The sequence below is a fragment of the Tenrec ecaudatus genome, chromosome X (assembly GCF_050624435.1).
Source record: "Tenrec ecaudatus isolate mTenEca1 chromosome X, mTenEca1.hap1, whole genome shotgun sequence".
Taxonomy (NCBI): Eukaryota; Metazoa; Chordata; class Mammalia; order Afrosoricida; family Tenrecidae; genus Tenrec; species Tenrec ecaudatus.
The window spans coordinates 147130812-147144691 of record NC_134548.1 but is presented as its reverse complement, the minus strand read 5'-3'; the positions used below and the strand labels follow the sequence as shown (position 1 = coordinate 147144691).

The window sequence follows — 13880 nt, the reverse complement described above, 5'->3', positions numbered from 1 at the left end:
CCTCCATCACGACAATGCACCTGCTCATCCTTTTGAGGGTCTGATGGCTTTCCTGTGTGGATTTTGATCCCAGCCATCCTTTGGCCTTGATTGTGCTCCTTCAGTCTTTTTGTTGCCCAAACTCAAAGGATGTTTAAAAGGAATATAATTTGAGCCCCTCGAGGATGACAAAACTGTTGTTTGGATGTAGTGTAAGCCAACTTATTCGGGGAAGGGTTAGAGAGAGTAACACTGCCTTTGGGAGTGAATAGGCCGCGATAGAGGTTATGGTCAGAAAGAATAGATACTCATTTTGAATTTTTTGTGTAATAATGGTCAATGATTGCATAGCAATACTTTTGACTTACCCTCATAGGTCTTTGCTAAAATGTTAATGTATTTTGCTTTATAATTTTTTCTTAAGAACAAATTAGTTTCCATAGAACTGTAGGATGGATTTGAGTTCTCTATTGTGAACTGTTAAATTTTTACCCTCTTCCTAAACACACACGTTAAAATTCCCACAAACTCATCTCTTTGTTGAAGTCAAAGGAAGTTGTTGAATGAAAGGCATGCTATATATAAGCTATCCTGCCTGCCATCAATAGCTTCCTCACCACCTATTTAAAGAAAATAGGGAGAAGGCTGGACTAGGGAGGTTGACTTGCCTGAAGCCACAAAGTCTAGAGTCCAATCTGAGTCTCCTGATAACTGGTTCATGTATAGGCATAACTGTACTGGCCGAAATACACAGAGAGATCTGGAGTATAAGAGAATGGGATGGTATGAAGAAGGAAGTTTCATGTGTGCTTTCTAACATATATTGAGATATAGAAGTTATTATGATAATCATTGCTATACATATATAGAAATGATTACCTGAAAAACTCATCAAAATTCAAAGCTAATCAAAGGTCTCCATTCCCAACCAAAGGGCCTTTCCTTCTTTCGCCAACCTATTTTTTTCCCTCAAGGTGGAAGATCTGAGACTAGCCTATGGCAGTGGGGGCTACCGATCTGCCGATGGAGTGCACGCCTTAGAGCCAGTGCTGGATGGGAGGAGGAGCAACTCCGCAGGGGAGGTGACGCTGACTGCGGAGCTGGAGCGTGCCCAACCAGAGGCAGCACCTACCTTGTTGCATCTCTCCCAAAGCAGTTCCTCTTTCCATTTTATGTACACAGACCCTATCTTTAACACTGACCCGGAGCCTACCACCGACTTTTTTGAGGAGAAGAGTCCTCTAAGCTCCTTCCAAACAAGCTGTGCGTTTAGGAACAGTCACATGAATAGACCTTCTGGCCTCACAAGCAAAGTGAGTCCAGCCAGGCAGCTCACTTACACAGATGTGCCCTATATTCCCTGTACTAGTCAGCAGGTGGAGATGATGCCCTCCCAAGTCTTTTTTTATGTGGATAGGCCACCTCAGGTCCCCAGGCGGTCTCCAATCACGGCAGAGGATAGGGAACGGCCAGACCGCTGTCTAGAGCCCTCTGTACTGAAAAGAAGTCCACGGAGTATCCGAACGAAGAGCTATCAGCAAGACTTTCAAGGACTCCAAGAAGCTATGGCCAGGACTAGTGGTAGGAGCAACATTAATGTGGACCTAGAAGAGGAAGACCCAACAGTAGGAGAGGTATTTGCATATAACAGTCAAGAGCAAACCCCCAAACGGTCCCAGAGCCAATCAGATATGAAAATTATCCGTTTTCCTTTTGGGTCAGAGTTTAGGCCTTTGGGGCCTTGTCCCGCTCTGAGTCGTAAAGCTGACCTGTTTACATACATGTTTGCAGAACAGGAGCTGCCAGCAGTTCTGGTGAGTCAGGGTGCGGCAGCGGAAAGGTATGTAGCTAGTGAATCCAGCGATTCTGAATCCGAGATTCTTCACCCAGATTACTACTCCTTATATGGTAAAGGAATACGGTCCCCCTTGGCCAGACTCCGTTTGTCCTCTGGAAGTCTCCAGCTAGATGAAGAGGATGAAGACCCAGCTTCTTTCAACACATCAACTGCTGAAGACAGGACTTTGCTAAAGCCATGTAATTACTATTTGGCATAATATCAACAACTCTATAAACATTTCTGGCCCTATTCCATATGACCACATTAGGGTCCCCCAAAGGAACCTTTGTGTAAATTATTTTAATGACTGCTCATTGGCATTAGGAGAACCTTCAAAAATGTGATGTTGAATTTTATCAAAGAAGCTGCGGTTGCCGCCTCCCCCAGAGGCTATCATTGTTAGACCTCTATTCTTTGACACCCTCTGAAAGGCCTCCGGAGCCTCCTCTCCCCACCTGCACCATGGCAGGTGAAGGGGGCATTTGTCACCTCCCTTACACATTCCTTCACAGGGACATTCTAAATGGAATTCACACTCTGCAACACTGAGGGCTGGCAATAAAATGGATTGGCAAATGGAATTGGGTTCTGATGTCATTTACTAATTCAGTAGATGTTGCTAATTCTGTTCTTAAAACAAGACACAGGTTTCAGTCCTCATGAGCTACCTGAGCTCATTAAAAGTGATTTTGCTGTGTGTCAAGGACGTTGATTTTCAGAACACATGTGGACAAGCATGCCCCCCACCCCAGAAAGAGGTGTTGGAAATAACCTGGTCAACAGAAGACCTGTTGAGAATTAATCTTAAGATTTTCCAGAATTCAAAGCCTAGGACATTACTTAAAATAACATCTAAAGAAACTTCTATGTCTGATGAGGATATTATAATGCTTGACTTATGGTTTCTCTATTCCCTATTATATGTAGGGAAAAGTAAACAGGCTGGTTTAAATAACCTGGCTTGACACACACACACACACACACACACACACACACACACACACAGAGAGAGAGAGAGAGAGAGAGAGAGTTACATGTATGTAAGTAGGGAAATTAGATGTTATTTTAACAAAAAATGATAGAAAATTCATTTATTAAAAAAGTTTAAAAGTATACTATTTCTTTGGTTTCAATCAATTTCAGAAATTATTGGTTCTGACCTAGGATAAAGGGAGAGACAGTTACAGAACAAGGGAATATGTATGGCACAGAGGAGAATAAAAAGAATTGAATGTGGTTACAAATAAAAAAGATACCACTGAAACCATGCTGAATAAATCATTCAAAATTCTATTCTCTATCCATTTCAAAATTTCTCCATTTTCCAGGAAGTTACAGCAATCTGTTAGAGAACATCTTTTTTTAAAATTAATTGATTGTTATTTTTAAGTACATTATCTTTATGAGGAACCCTGGTGGCATAGTGGGTTATGTGCCAGGCTGCTGCTAATCATAAGGTCAGCGGTTTGAAACTGCCAACTTCTCCAAGGGAGAAATATGAGGCCTTTTTGCTCCCAGAATGATTGGGCCTTGGGAACAGAACAATGACACGAAGGAGGTGAGCACATTTTAGAATAATAAAGGGTCGCTATGAGTCAGAAGCAACTGGATGCCAATGAGCTTGGTTTTTACATTTTTATATTTCCCAGATGTTGGCTTCAAACACTGATGCTCTATAGGCAAGTTATTGCCAATATGTAACTTTTATTGACAAAAGATGGGTGAAATCGGTTCCTTACTCACGTTGTGCTTACCTCAGATAATTCCCTTTGATCTATGTCACTCCGTTTCTGTTCTGCTTTGGGCTTCATATCTCTTTTTTCCATATGCTATTTCTCAGCTCATTATCTGGATATCTTTGCTAGTTTCAAGGCTCTGCAAAGAACAGCGGGGCTCACATCTGCACATGCATCCTACTCAAACGACAGCTGACAGAGGGACTCATGAAATGGAACTCTGCTACTAATTTTGCCAGGATAGGAGGCCAAAACTGGGGCAAATGTTCACTTCAGTTCTAAACAATACTTAATACATTGTGAAGGTTATCTTCTAATTTAAAAAGTGTCACCAATAAATGAAATAATGTTCCAACAGCAAATTAAAAAGGGCAAAGGGGAAAAATGTGAAACAATGAAATTACCACTATCCCAAGAAAGCAAGCACTGAGAACCATGAAATCTAAATATTTATTTTTAAAGCTCCCAAAATACTGGAAAATGCTGTACCTACAAACGGTTTACAGGCCTAATAACTATAGTAACAAAAAGTCATACAATTTGCCCATGATGTCTTAAAGTTGTGTCTTAAAGTCCAAATAGACTTATATACATTGCTTTTACTTTTACAAAAATATTCAATCCATGAAATGAGTTGCAAAATTATTTCCAGATCTCTACCAATTACAAGTCGTAATCGAGTTTCAGTTACATAGCAGGTGAACAATTTTAATGAAAATTTTATTTTCAAAATACAATGTGTTCAAAAGGAGTTACAGTATATAGGCACAAATGAAAATAATTTTTGGCATGTTGCACCACAACATCTTTGTCAAATAATAATTGTATTATCTTAAGGAAAAGAGGGTGTAATGGCCACTTAGGCAGAAAATTGTCTTAACTTGAAGGATATCTTCATTCTAACACATGGCACTGGATTCTGATTTTAAAAAAGACTGTAGAACACAATTGTGCAGATCCAGATATTTAAAATATTAGCTATTCAAAATAATATCAATAATACTTCTACAACTATTGAAATGTAGGCCCAGTTCACAACTTAGGCATACTATATATACTGGATATAAAAAAACTATTACCCGCTTAACAGTACCATAAATATCAATGAAAATTAACTGTACAGTCTAACTTATGTTTGAATAGAAAGAAACCATCCCATACTTACTATGACTTTCTTATGAACTAGAAAATACTCACTTAAATACCCTTCAAAAAGGAAGAAATGATGCTAATTCATTGTTAAGTATGAGGCACAAAAACATAAATAGTACATAAAACAATTTATTACAATGAGAAAAACATATGCTGGTGTAAGTTATATTTATATCAGCTTTTTAAAATTCACCAAATTAAAGTATATGAAATTTTTGTTGGATAAAACAAAAACAAAACAAAAAACCCACACCAGACTTTTTTGTGCAGAATAACCAAATACCCCGCCTGGGATAAATGGTATTGCTTTAAGTTTCCAACTATGTTAAATAAGAGTTAATTGCCTCTTCTAAAAGGGGAGGTAAATACTGCGTACCAAGAGGTACCTGTATTGCTACATGTTGCCAGCAAAAGTCTCAAACACAGGGCTCTCAAATGTGACCATCAGTGAGCTGCCTGGAATATTCAACCAGCTTGGTAGAAGAATCAATACTTTTCCAGCTTTAATTTCTGAGGGCTAACTAAAACCATCTGGATGAAGATATGTGTCACTTCAACCTCCCCACCAATACTCCTGTTTAGAATACGATTTCCTGAGAAAGGAAAAGCCTCTCGTGTTTGGTGACTTACAAACGTTGAATTTGGGACGACTCTGAGAGACCTGAATGTCTCATGAGCGCACATTTATCTAAAGATGGAAGGTATTCATCCTATCCTAGCAACTTAAGTAATACCTCTACCTAAAAGCAAACCTGTATCTCAACATTTACTAGAATACGGATGTAACTCTAGAATTCAGTTACTCCTTACAAAATACACTTTTTAACATACAAAATAATAAACACCATCACAAAATAGCTGAATAGGTTCTTCTAAAATTTCAATCGTCAAAATGTTGCAAAGATCCAAAAGGCACATGGAGCTCAAATTAAGCACTATTAAGTTTGAAGTCGCTTTGGTTGGTTTCTCTGGGCCCATATGAAACACAAGTCAATCATAAGATGTTTCTTAGGGCGATTCATTGGCTGCGCACCTATAAACGAAAGTTTTAAAAGAATCAGTGTAATAGTATGCATGTTGATCGTGCTCATTTGTATGAATTCTGCAGAGAAAGAAGTGATGCAACCAGCTAGATAATTATTTGTATATTGACTCTCGCTAGGTAGATGTTAAGATACGAACAAGTTTCAAAAGACTTTCTTCTGAGTCTGACTTGGTAGCTGCAAATGACTTGTTTGCAATCAGGAAACAGAGGAGTATTTTTCCACTCCAATCTAAGGGATTTGCAGAGGGGCTTTAATTTATGAGGATCTAAAGGGTTGATCCAAAGGATCTATGAGGGCGGGTGCGTTTTCACATGTTATAAAGCTCGCTTCAAACATCATCCTAGAGGCATCCCAAATCTAAAGAAATTTTAAAATGCACTTATCACTTTATTAAGCTTAACGTGAACTAAGGAGTTGTCTATATGTGCATGTATGAATCTACAAGTTTTGTTAAGCATAATTTAAGAAATTAAACATTAAGGACTTGTAAAACATGAGCACAAAACTAGTATTTCCAAGAGACAATATGGGAACAAAATTCAAACAGAAAGCCCTTCTACAGTCTGCAATGGGTTCCTCCAGCTAAAATCCCTTCCTTCACTTTTCATATGAGGGTCAAATTTGGGATTCCCTGCAAACGATGTAAACAGTGGTATGTCTTCAAATGATGAGGTTCAAATAAGAAACCGCTCAATCACCTTTTATCTGTATTATCAACAAGCTGGGAAAGTTAACAAGCAGCCCTTCTCATTCAGTGAATACTTCCTTCCATGACTAAAGATGACAATTTCATAAATTAATATTTAAGATGACCAACCAACCAAACCGTTTTCAAGTCTACTACTATTAAACTGTGACTCTGTTAAACTGAATCAAGGCAACAATATCATAAATGAGCACCCAACGGAAAAGGTCAAGAAAACATTTTAAATGACATTTTATGCTTACTTTTGAAATTTTTCAATTAATTTCTTCACCATTTTATCTGTGATGCCAGGACAGGCAGCTTCAGCCACAGCAATACTTTTCTCAAGTTCTTCAATTGCCTGATTTCTGCTAGCATTGTTTTCATCCTGCTGTTTAAGCTAAGAAAAAAAATCAATAACTATAAAATTAAAAATACTCTACAACTTAGTACAGATGTCCAAAGTTAATGAACTTGCACTCACCTCAGCAAATGCAGGTGTGATTATCATAGACAAACAACTCAGAGTTTGCACAAAATCTTGCTCCTTTGAATAAATAATACAGATCATACAGGTTGGGGAAAAAATGACATTTATGGTTTTTTAAAATTTTATATCAGATGTGCACTATTTTAAGACCCTCCATTCTCTCCAAACTAACTGATATAATACATGTTCCAATGATTCTTCCATAAGTATCTGACAGGTAGCCAATAAACACATGTGGGGTTTATAAGGTTGCAGTTTAATTGAAAAGCAGAGATAAATGGCTCAGCGAGCTTCACCTTTCTGTCTCTCGCTCTCTGATGATTGGATCTGTGTGGCTACCTTAGCTAGTTCACTGCCTCAACTTGTGAGCTACACTGCCTGTGGGACACCCAACCCATGGACCGTGTCGCTGTAGTTTTGAGGTTCCTTCAAAACTTGCTTAGCCACACTGCTGGTGTATTCATCACTTGAGCTGGGGACTGTCGGACCCTGTCATCTGGCTGACTGTTGGTGACCTGCCCTGCTGTTTTGCTGCCCGTGGTTGGACTTCCTGTATTGCTCCACAAAAGACTGAACTGTCTGCTTCCTTGACTTGCATCCAGGAAGCCCCGTAAGTTGAAATGAGCCATTTGTACAGCTCTGTTTATTTCTTATGTTGTATTAGGCTGTCTATCATCTATGTATCATCTATCAAATCATAAGTGTCTGGGTTTTGTTTCTCGAGAACCCTGCCTAACACAGTGACCATAAGCTCTAACTTCTAAGATTACAATGCTCTTGTCATTAGCTGCCACCAAATTATGGTGAGTCTATGCACAGGAGAAAAAAATGCTGTCTAGTCCTTTATCATCCCCATGATCAGGTGTGGAATGAGTTGCTGCTATCCATAGAATTCTCATGGGCTGATCTTTCAAAGTAGGTGGTCAAACCTTTCTTTCTAAGCCAGTGCTTCTCAACCTGTGGGGGTCAAACAACCCTTTCACAGAGGTTGCCCAATTCACAGCAGTAGCAAAATGACAATGATGAAGTAGCAACGGCAACAATTTGATGGTTGGGGGGGTCCCCACCGCATGAGGAACTGTATGAAAGGGTCACAGCTTTGGGAAGTTTGAGAGCCACTGGTCCAGGCCATCGCAGGCTGGAGACGTCCTTGAAATCTATTCAGCATCTAGCAACATTTAGGCTTCCACAGCCAGACCAATGGAGGCAGTGCATGGGGTGTACTGGCCAGTCCCACTGGTGGATGAAAAGCATTTTACAACTGACCCATTAATGCTTAATGATTACAGTGGATATCTGGAACTCCACTGGGTTTATGGATCTCTACGTAGACTGTCAGTTTGTCATACTGTGTTGCTGTGATGCTGGAAGTTATGTTACTGGCATTTGTAATGCTAGAAGGGTCACCACTCAAGGTGAACCGATTTCAGCAGAGCTGCCAGACTAAGAACAGGTTCTGAAGAATGAATAGAAAGTCAATTTTGGAGGAATTAGCTACGGAAAACCTTATAGATAGCTCCAAACATTTTTCCGATACTGAAGGCCTAATGAATAGAAGCAGAACATTGTCGGAGATGATAGGGCCAGGAGATGAGCCCTTTAGGTGAGAAAGTACTCAAATATGACTGCAGAAGAGCTCAAATTTGACTGCAGAAGAGCTGCCTTCGCAAAGTAGAGTACACCATGCTGGCACACGTGAAGTAAAGCCTGTGGGGGTAACGCCTTTGGCATCATCATTCGCTGATGAGTCATGGTGCACAACAGGAAGAAACAGCCACAAAAATCCATTAATAATCAGAACTGGGAATGAAAAAAGTATGAATCGCAGAAAATTGAAAATCATCAACAATGAAATTGAGCACATATAACCTAGGTGTTAGTAGCATTGGACATGTGGAATAACAAGACAGGGATTTCTACTCCTGCATGGTCATAACCCCAGAAACCCACAAAGGTAGTTCTACCCTGTCTTATAGGGTCAGCTATGGGTCAGCATTTGACTCTATCTTAGTGAGTTTAGTTTTTTGTTTCCAATGCTGGGAATGATACAATTTACAACAATTAGGCGGGTGAGCATTTAACAATACTCAGTGTTAACAATTTTGGGCCATCTTGCTACGCTCTTTGAAAAAGTCTCTAAAGAGACTGTGGGCATCTTCAAAAACATACCGCCCCATTCTGTAGTTTCTTTGGTTCCGGCTTCTTCCGCACTGTGGTAAAGCTCCATTCAGGGTGAGTATGGTTTTCTCTGTTACTGGATTCCCTAAAGAGATGGCCTAAAGTTATCATCTGGAGAAGTTGCTAAAAAAATTCAGCTGGATGAAAACTCCAAACCACTGCAGCCAGAAGCTGAAGAAGTAACTGTCCCAATTTTGTTTGTTTGAAATCATAGCATAATAAGATGTGGTGACATCTCAGTTTCAAGTAGACAGTGCCTTTAGTGAAGACAGTAGCTCTTAACTCCCTAAGTGTACAAAATACAGGGGGGGGGCGGGCTTCAAGATGTCTGTGGAAACAGCTCATCTTTTAATTCCATTTTCCCATGAACCTTTTAACCCGCCAGGGATAGATGTCTGCTACTCTTCCCTGTCCCCACTGATTGAATCAGGATCCCCATGCAGTGGGGCTTATGATATTCTTTATAGCTCTGTGTGTGGCTACCATGCCACAAAGTCAGCCATTACTTGGATAAGGCATCATAACATTCTCATAAAAATCTGCAGAGTTTATTGATTTATTAGGGAATAATTATATGCAACGAAACATTTACCAGTTTAAAATGTTTCTGCGTATGATTCCGCCGCATTAATCACATTTTCAAGTTTGCAACCATTGTAACTATCCTTTCCCAACTTGGTTACCACCATCAACAACAACTCTGTGCCCCTTAACTCTGTCCCCTCCATAGGAACCTCACCCTCTCCTCCTTCCTTCTTACTCCCACGAATACACTTCCATTTGTACAGATTTGCCTATTTTTTTATAAGTGAGACCAGGTTCCTCCATGCTGTAGCATACATCAAGCCTGCAGGTATCTTTCTGGCTGAATACACTGTTCAAAACACACACATCTATAACATATACATACACACACATTTTGTCTATCCATTCATCAGTTGATAGACATTTCTGTGTTTCTACATTTTGACTCTTAGAAATAGTTCTGTGATGAATATTGTTACACAGATTTCTTTTTATATTCCCACCCTCAAATATTTTAGGTAGGATAATTTTTCTATTTTTAAAAAATCATTTTGTTGGGGGCTCTTATAGCTCCGATAACAATCCATACATCCATTTTATCAAGCACACTTGTACATAAATTGCCATCATTTCCAAAATATTTTTGTTCTCATTGAGCCCTTGGTATTAGCACCTCTTTTTTCCTCCCCCCCTCACACTCCTGGGAACCCTTGATAAATTATTTTCATATCTTACACCATCTGCAGTCTCCCTTCACCCACATTTCTGTTGTTTGTCCCCCTTGTGGGATGGGGGGGGCGTTATATGTCGCTATTTGTGATCAGTTCCCCCTTTCTCCCCCACCTTCTCTCTACCCTCATGGTATCGCTACTCCCATTACTGTTCTTGAGGGGTTTATCTGTGGTAGGCCAATTTCTTATCGAGGCAGGAATCTGAGAATGCCATCGAAATATTTTGCTGTTGCTTTTGTGGCAATTCAGCCAGTACAGGCATATGTGCTGGTGTCAACTAGAAACGTTCTCAGTCTAAGATAGGAGCTGAGCAGCTACATCCCTCATGTGTGCTGCATTTCTGCAAAGGATGTTCTCACTGAGCAGCAATCAAATAGAAACGGATATGGTAATGCACTAGTCTGGGGACGGCTTGGCACATGGCCTAGAGGTCAGTTCTCCAAAGGAATTGTGCAAGGGGTCACCAATCCATTGGAAAGGATTGCCCAGGATCACTTGGATCAAGCTAAAATAAATTGTTAACGCTTGTTCCCAAATTTTGTAATATATATAAATATCCACAAGGGGTTACACCAAAACCATCGAACACTTGAGCTAGTCATTTCCAAGATAGACTTTGCAAATTCATGGTATTTCACCAAAGTGTGATTTTAGAAGAACTTTGTGGTTGATAATTGCTATTTTATATTCCTGCAAATACACTGGCTAATAATTAAAGGTTTACAACATTAACATGTGCTATCTATATAAAAAACATAATTTGTACATACGAATCTGAGCCTTCGGAATCCGATTCATCATCACTGTGTCCTTCTGCCTTCCATCTCTTAAAACGATCGATCAGCTCAGTCAAATAAGAAGTCTTCTTTGAATTTTTCACAATGAATTTGTGTTTCAGAAGTTCTTTAGCTGTGGGACGCTAAGGAGGTGGTAAGAGGATTATAGGAATGTTTCCAGGCTCTTGATGATTAGCAAGGGACAGTAAGAAGTCGTTCATATTATGCTCAAGAGCGTAATCATGAGGACAACAAAAATGCTATAGTAGAATAGTTCATTCTATATTTGAAATGGCTCAAAACAACCCAATTAAATCCACTACTTTGGTACCAATAATGTTAAGCCCAAGTGGCAAGAAATGGCCTTTCTACCAACAAACAAGAAGACAAGCCTTTTCAAAAGCAGAGAAACATATGTCAGGATTCATAAAATAAGGTAAACAACATAAACTTTTCAGAACAATGCTTTCTGTTTATTATATTTACTGTATACTGGAAAACTGATTAAAAACTAGGAAGGCTATAACTATGTTATTGTACACACTGGCAGATAGCTAGCCCCCCCTCCTAGTGTTTTACTAATAAAAGAATGAGCATGAGGTTAGATAATCCTTGTATAGTTCTAGTTTCTAGAAGCCATAGAGGCAGTTTATGTTTTTAAGTGAAATAATTGAACTCAAATTTATCATTAGGCTTCAGAAAAATCCTACAACTTTATTTCATAGTTTCTAACCATTGAATCAAAATAATTGAAGAAGCATTAACTTTTCATAAAAACTGAAAAGAGAGGAAAGAAAATAATTTTGGGCTTTTTATACATATACTTTAAACATGGAAATAACCTAAGGAAAACTTTATTTCTCAAACTGTTTTTCCTTTGCAATAGAAGTGATCAATAAGATGAGGAGGAAGGTAGAGGCCAAGAAGAAGACAGCACGGGAAAAGAAAATGAACGACAAGTCAAGTTCAGAACTGAATGAAATGAACAATACCGGGTTCCTTCTGGGTCCTAGACAAGTTTCACGTGCACTGTCCTCCCCACAAACCATAGAATCCACAGTAGTAATAGCAATAGGTACTCACAAATGATGGATCTTTGTTCAGGCAGGCATCAACAAACTCCTTAAAGGACTTAGTAAAGTCTCCAATGAGAGTTGGAGGATTATTTTTTGGAATAAGAAACAGGACTCTCATCGGATGCATATCAGAGTTTGGTGGCTCTCCCTTGGCTAGTTCAATGGCCGTGATGCCCAAGGACCAAATATCAGCCTAAGGTGACAGAAAGGAAAGAAACATCACTCCATCCCAACATACGGACACATGAGCCTGTAGAACAGAATGGTCGTGCAGTATTAGCGAGTGTCAAGAAATGTGCTAACAAATCCTACTAGAGTGTTCTTGAAAAGGAAAGGGTTTCTTGAATTCCTTATTATGTAGTAGGCAGCATTCTGGGCAGCAGAGTTTCTCAGGTTGTGAACAAGACAGACAATAATCCCTGCTCGCAAGAAGAACGTAGTGGAAAGAGATAATCTAATAACAGGCGTGTGATGTGAGCAAACTAACAAAACAGGGCATGAGAATAATGAATGCTGGATAGAAGGGCAAGTAAATGTATACAGGAGAGTGGAAAGGGCTCTTCTCCATAGACAACCCTCAACCTTTCCAGAGACCTGACTGGGAAGAAAGTTATTTCAAACAGAGGAAAGGCAAAATGCAAAGGACGTGAGGCCAGAGGGTACTTGCGATGCTTCAGGAACAGCAACAACGTCACTGTGGCTGAAGCAATAGTGGGAGAAGTTGGACAGTGTAAGATATGACAAAATAATAACATTATCAAGGGTTCATGAGGGAGGGCAAACAATGAGGAGCTGATACCAAGGGCTCAGGTAGAGAGAAAATTATTTTGAGAATGATGAGGGCAGCATATATACAAATGTGCTGACACAATAGATGGATGGATTGTGATAAAAGTTGTACGAGCCCCCAATAAAATGATTTTTTTAAAAAGATGAGATTGGAGAGGCACTGTAGCGTGTTATAGTAAAGATTTCCTGGATAGTATTCCACGTGGGATCAAAAGCTGTTGAAGTTCACATGTTATATGCATATCAAGGGCATTTAAACAGGACAATCTGGTATGACTTTAGCTTCTACACTTGCAAAGAAATGAAAACCAAGGCAGTTTATTACACAGGACAGTCCATCATTTTAAATCTATCATTATGAACAAAATAATTGGTTGTAATAACCCCTTACTTTTGAGTCATAAGCTGACTGTTGAATAACTTCAGGAGCCATCCAAAATGGTGTTCCTACAAAGGTGTTTCTTTTAATTTGTGTATCTGTCAGCTGCCCAGCAACTCCAAAGTCAGCCAGCTTAACATCTCCTTGTTCAGAGAGCAAGACATTGGCAGCTAGGAGGGAAAAGGGGAACAGTAAACTGAGCTTCTTCAGAATACATTTATTTTTCGCCGGTTGAAGTAAGACTTTCGTATACCTTTTATATCCCGGTGAATTTTCTTTTCGGAATGTAGATAGTCCAGCCCTTTCAAAATTTCCTTTAGCATGGTAGCAATCTGGAACTCATCGAATGGGCCAGCTCGCAGCTTGAAGGAGGAGGGAACACACGGACACACACACAAACAGAGGTATATAAACGTTTGGACAAAAATTCAAAGTGGATATTATCTTTGAATAATAAAATCATGTAAAGATGTCTATGTGAGGTAGTTCTGCTTATTA

General features: G+C 39.4%; 2 protein-coding genes across 3 annotated transcripts in view; one reads left to right on the top strand and one right to left on the bottom strand.

Annotated features, from left to right (window-relative positions):
* Positions 1-2385, top strand: part of FRMD7 (FERM domain containing 7) — a 70186-nt gene extending 67801 nt beyond the window's left edge. The window contains exon 12 of the mRNA XM_075538472.1: positions 954-2385. Coding sequence (XP_075394587.1) covers positions 954-2036 — 1083 coding nt within the window. The 3' untranslated portion in view covers positions 2037-2385. The remainder of the gene's footprint in view (positions 1-953) is intronic.
* A 1624-nt stretch (positions 2386-4009) lies between these two features.
* STK26 (serine/threonine kinase 26) overlaps positions 4010-13880 on the bottom strand; it is a 65171-nt gene continuing 55300 nt past the window's right edge. For both annotated transcript variants that reach the window (XM_075538827.1, XM_075538828.1), the window contains 8 exons: positions 13636-13744; positions 13395-13552; positions 12222-12407; positions 11133-11281; positions 9098-9191; positions 6923-6985; positions 6702-6838; positions 4010-5740 (listed from right to left, as the gene is read on the bottom strand). In XM_075538827.1, the coding sequence (XP_075394942.1) occupies positions 5716-5740; positions 6702-6838; positions 6923-6985; positions 9098-9191; positions 11133-11281; positions 12222-12407; positions 13395-13552; positions 13636-13744 (921 nt within the window). In that variant the 3' untranslated portion in view covers positions 4010-5715. The remainder of the gene's footprint in view (positions 5741-6701; positions 6839-6922; positions 6986-9097; positions 9192-11132; positions 11282-12221; positions 12408-13394; positions 13553-13635; positions 13745-13880) is intronic.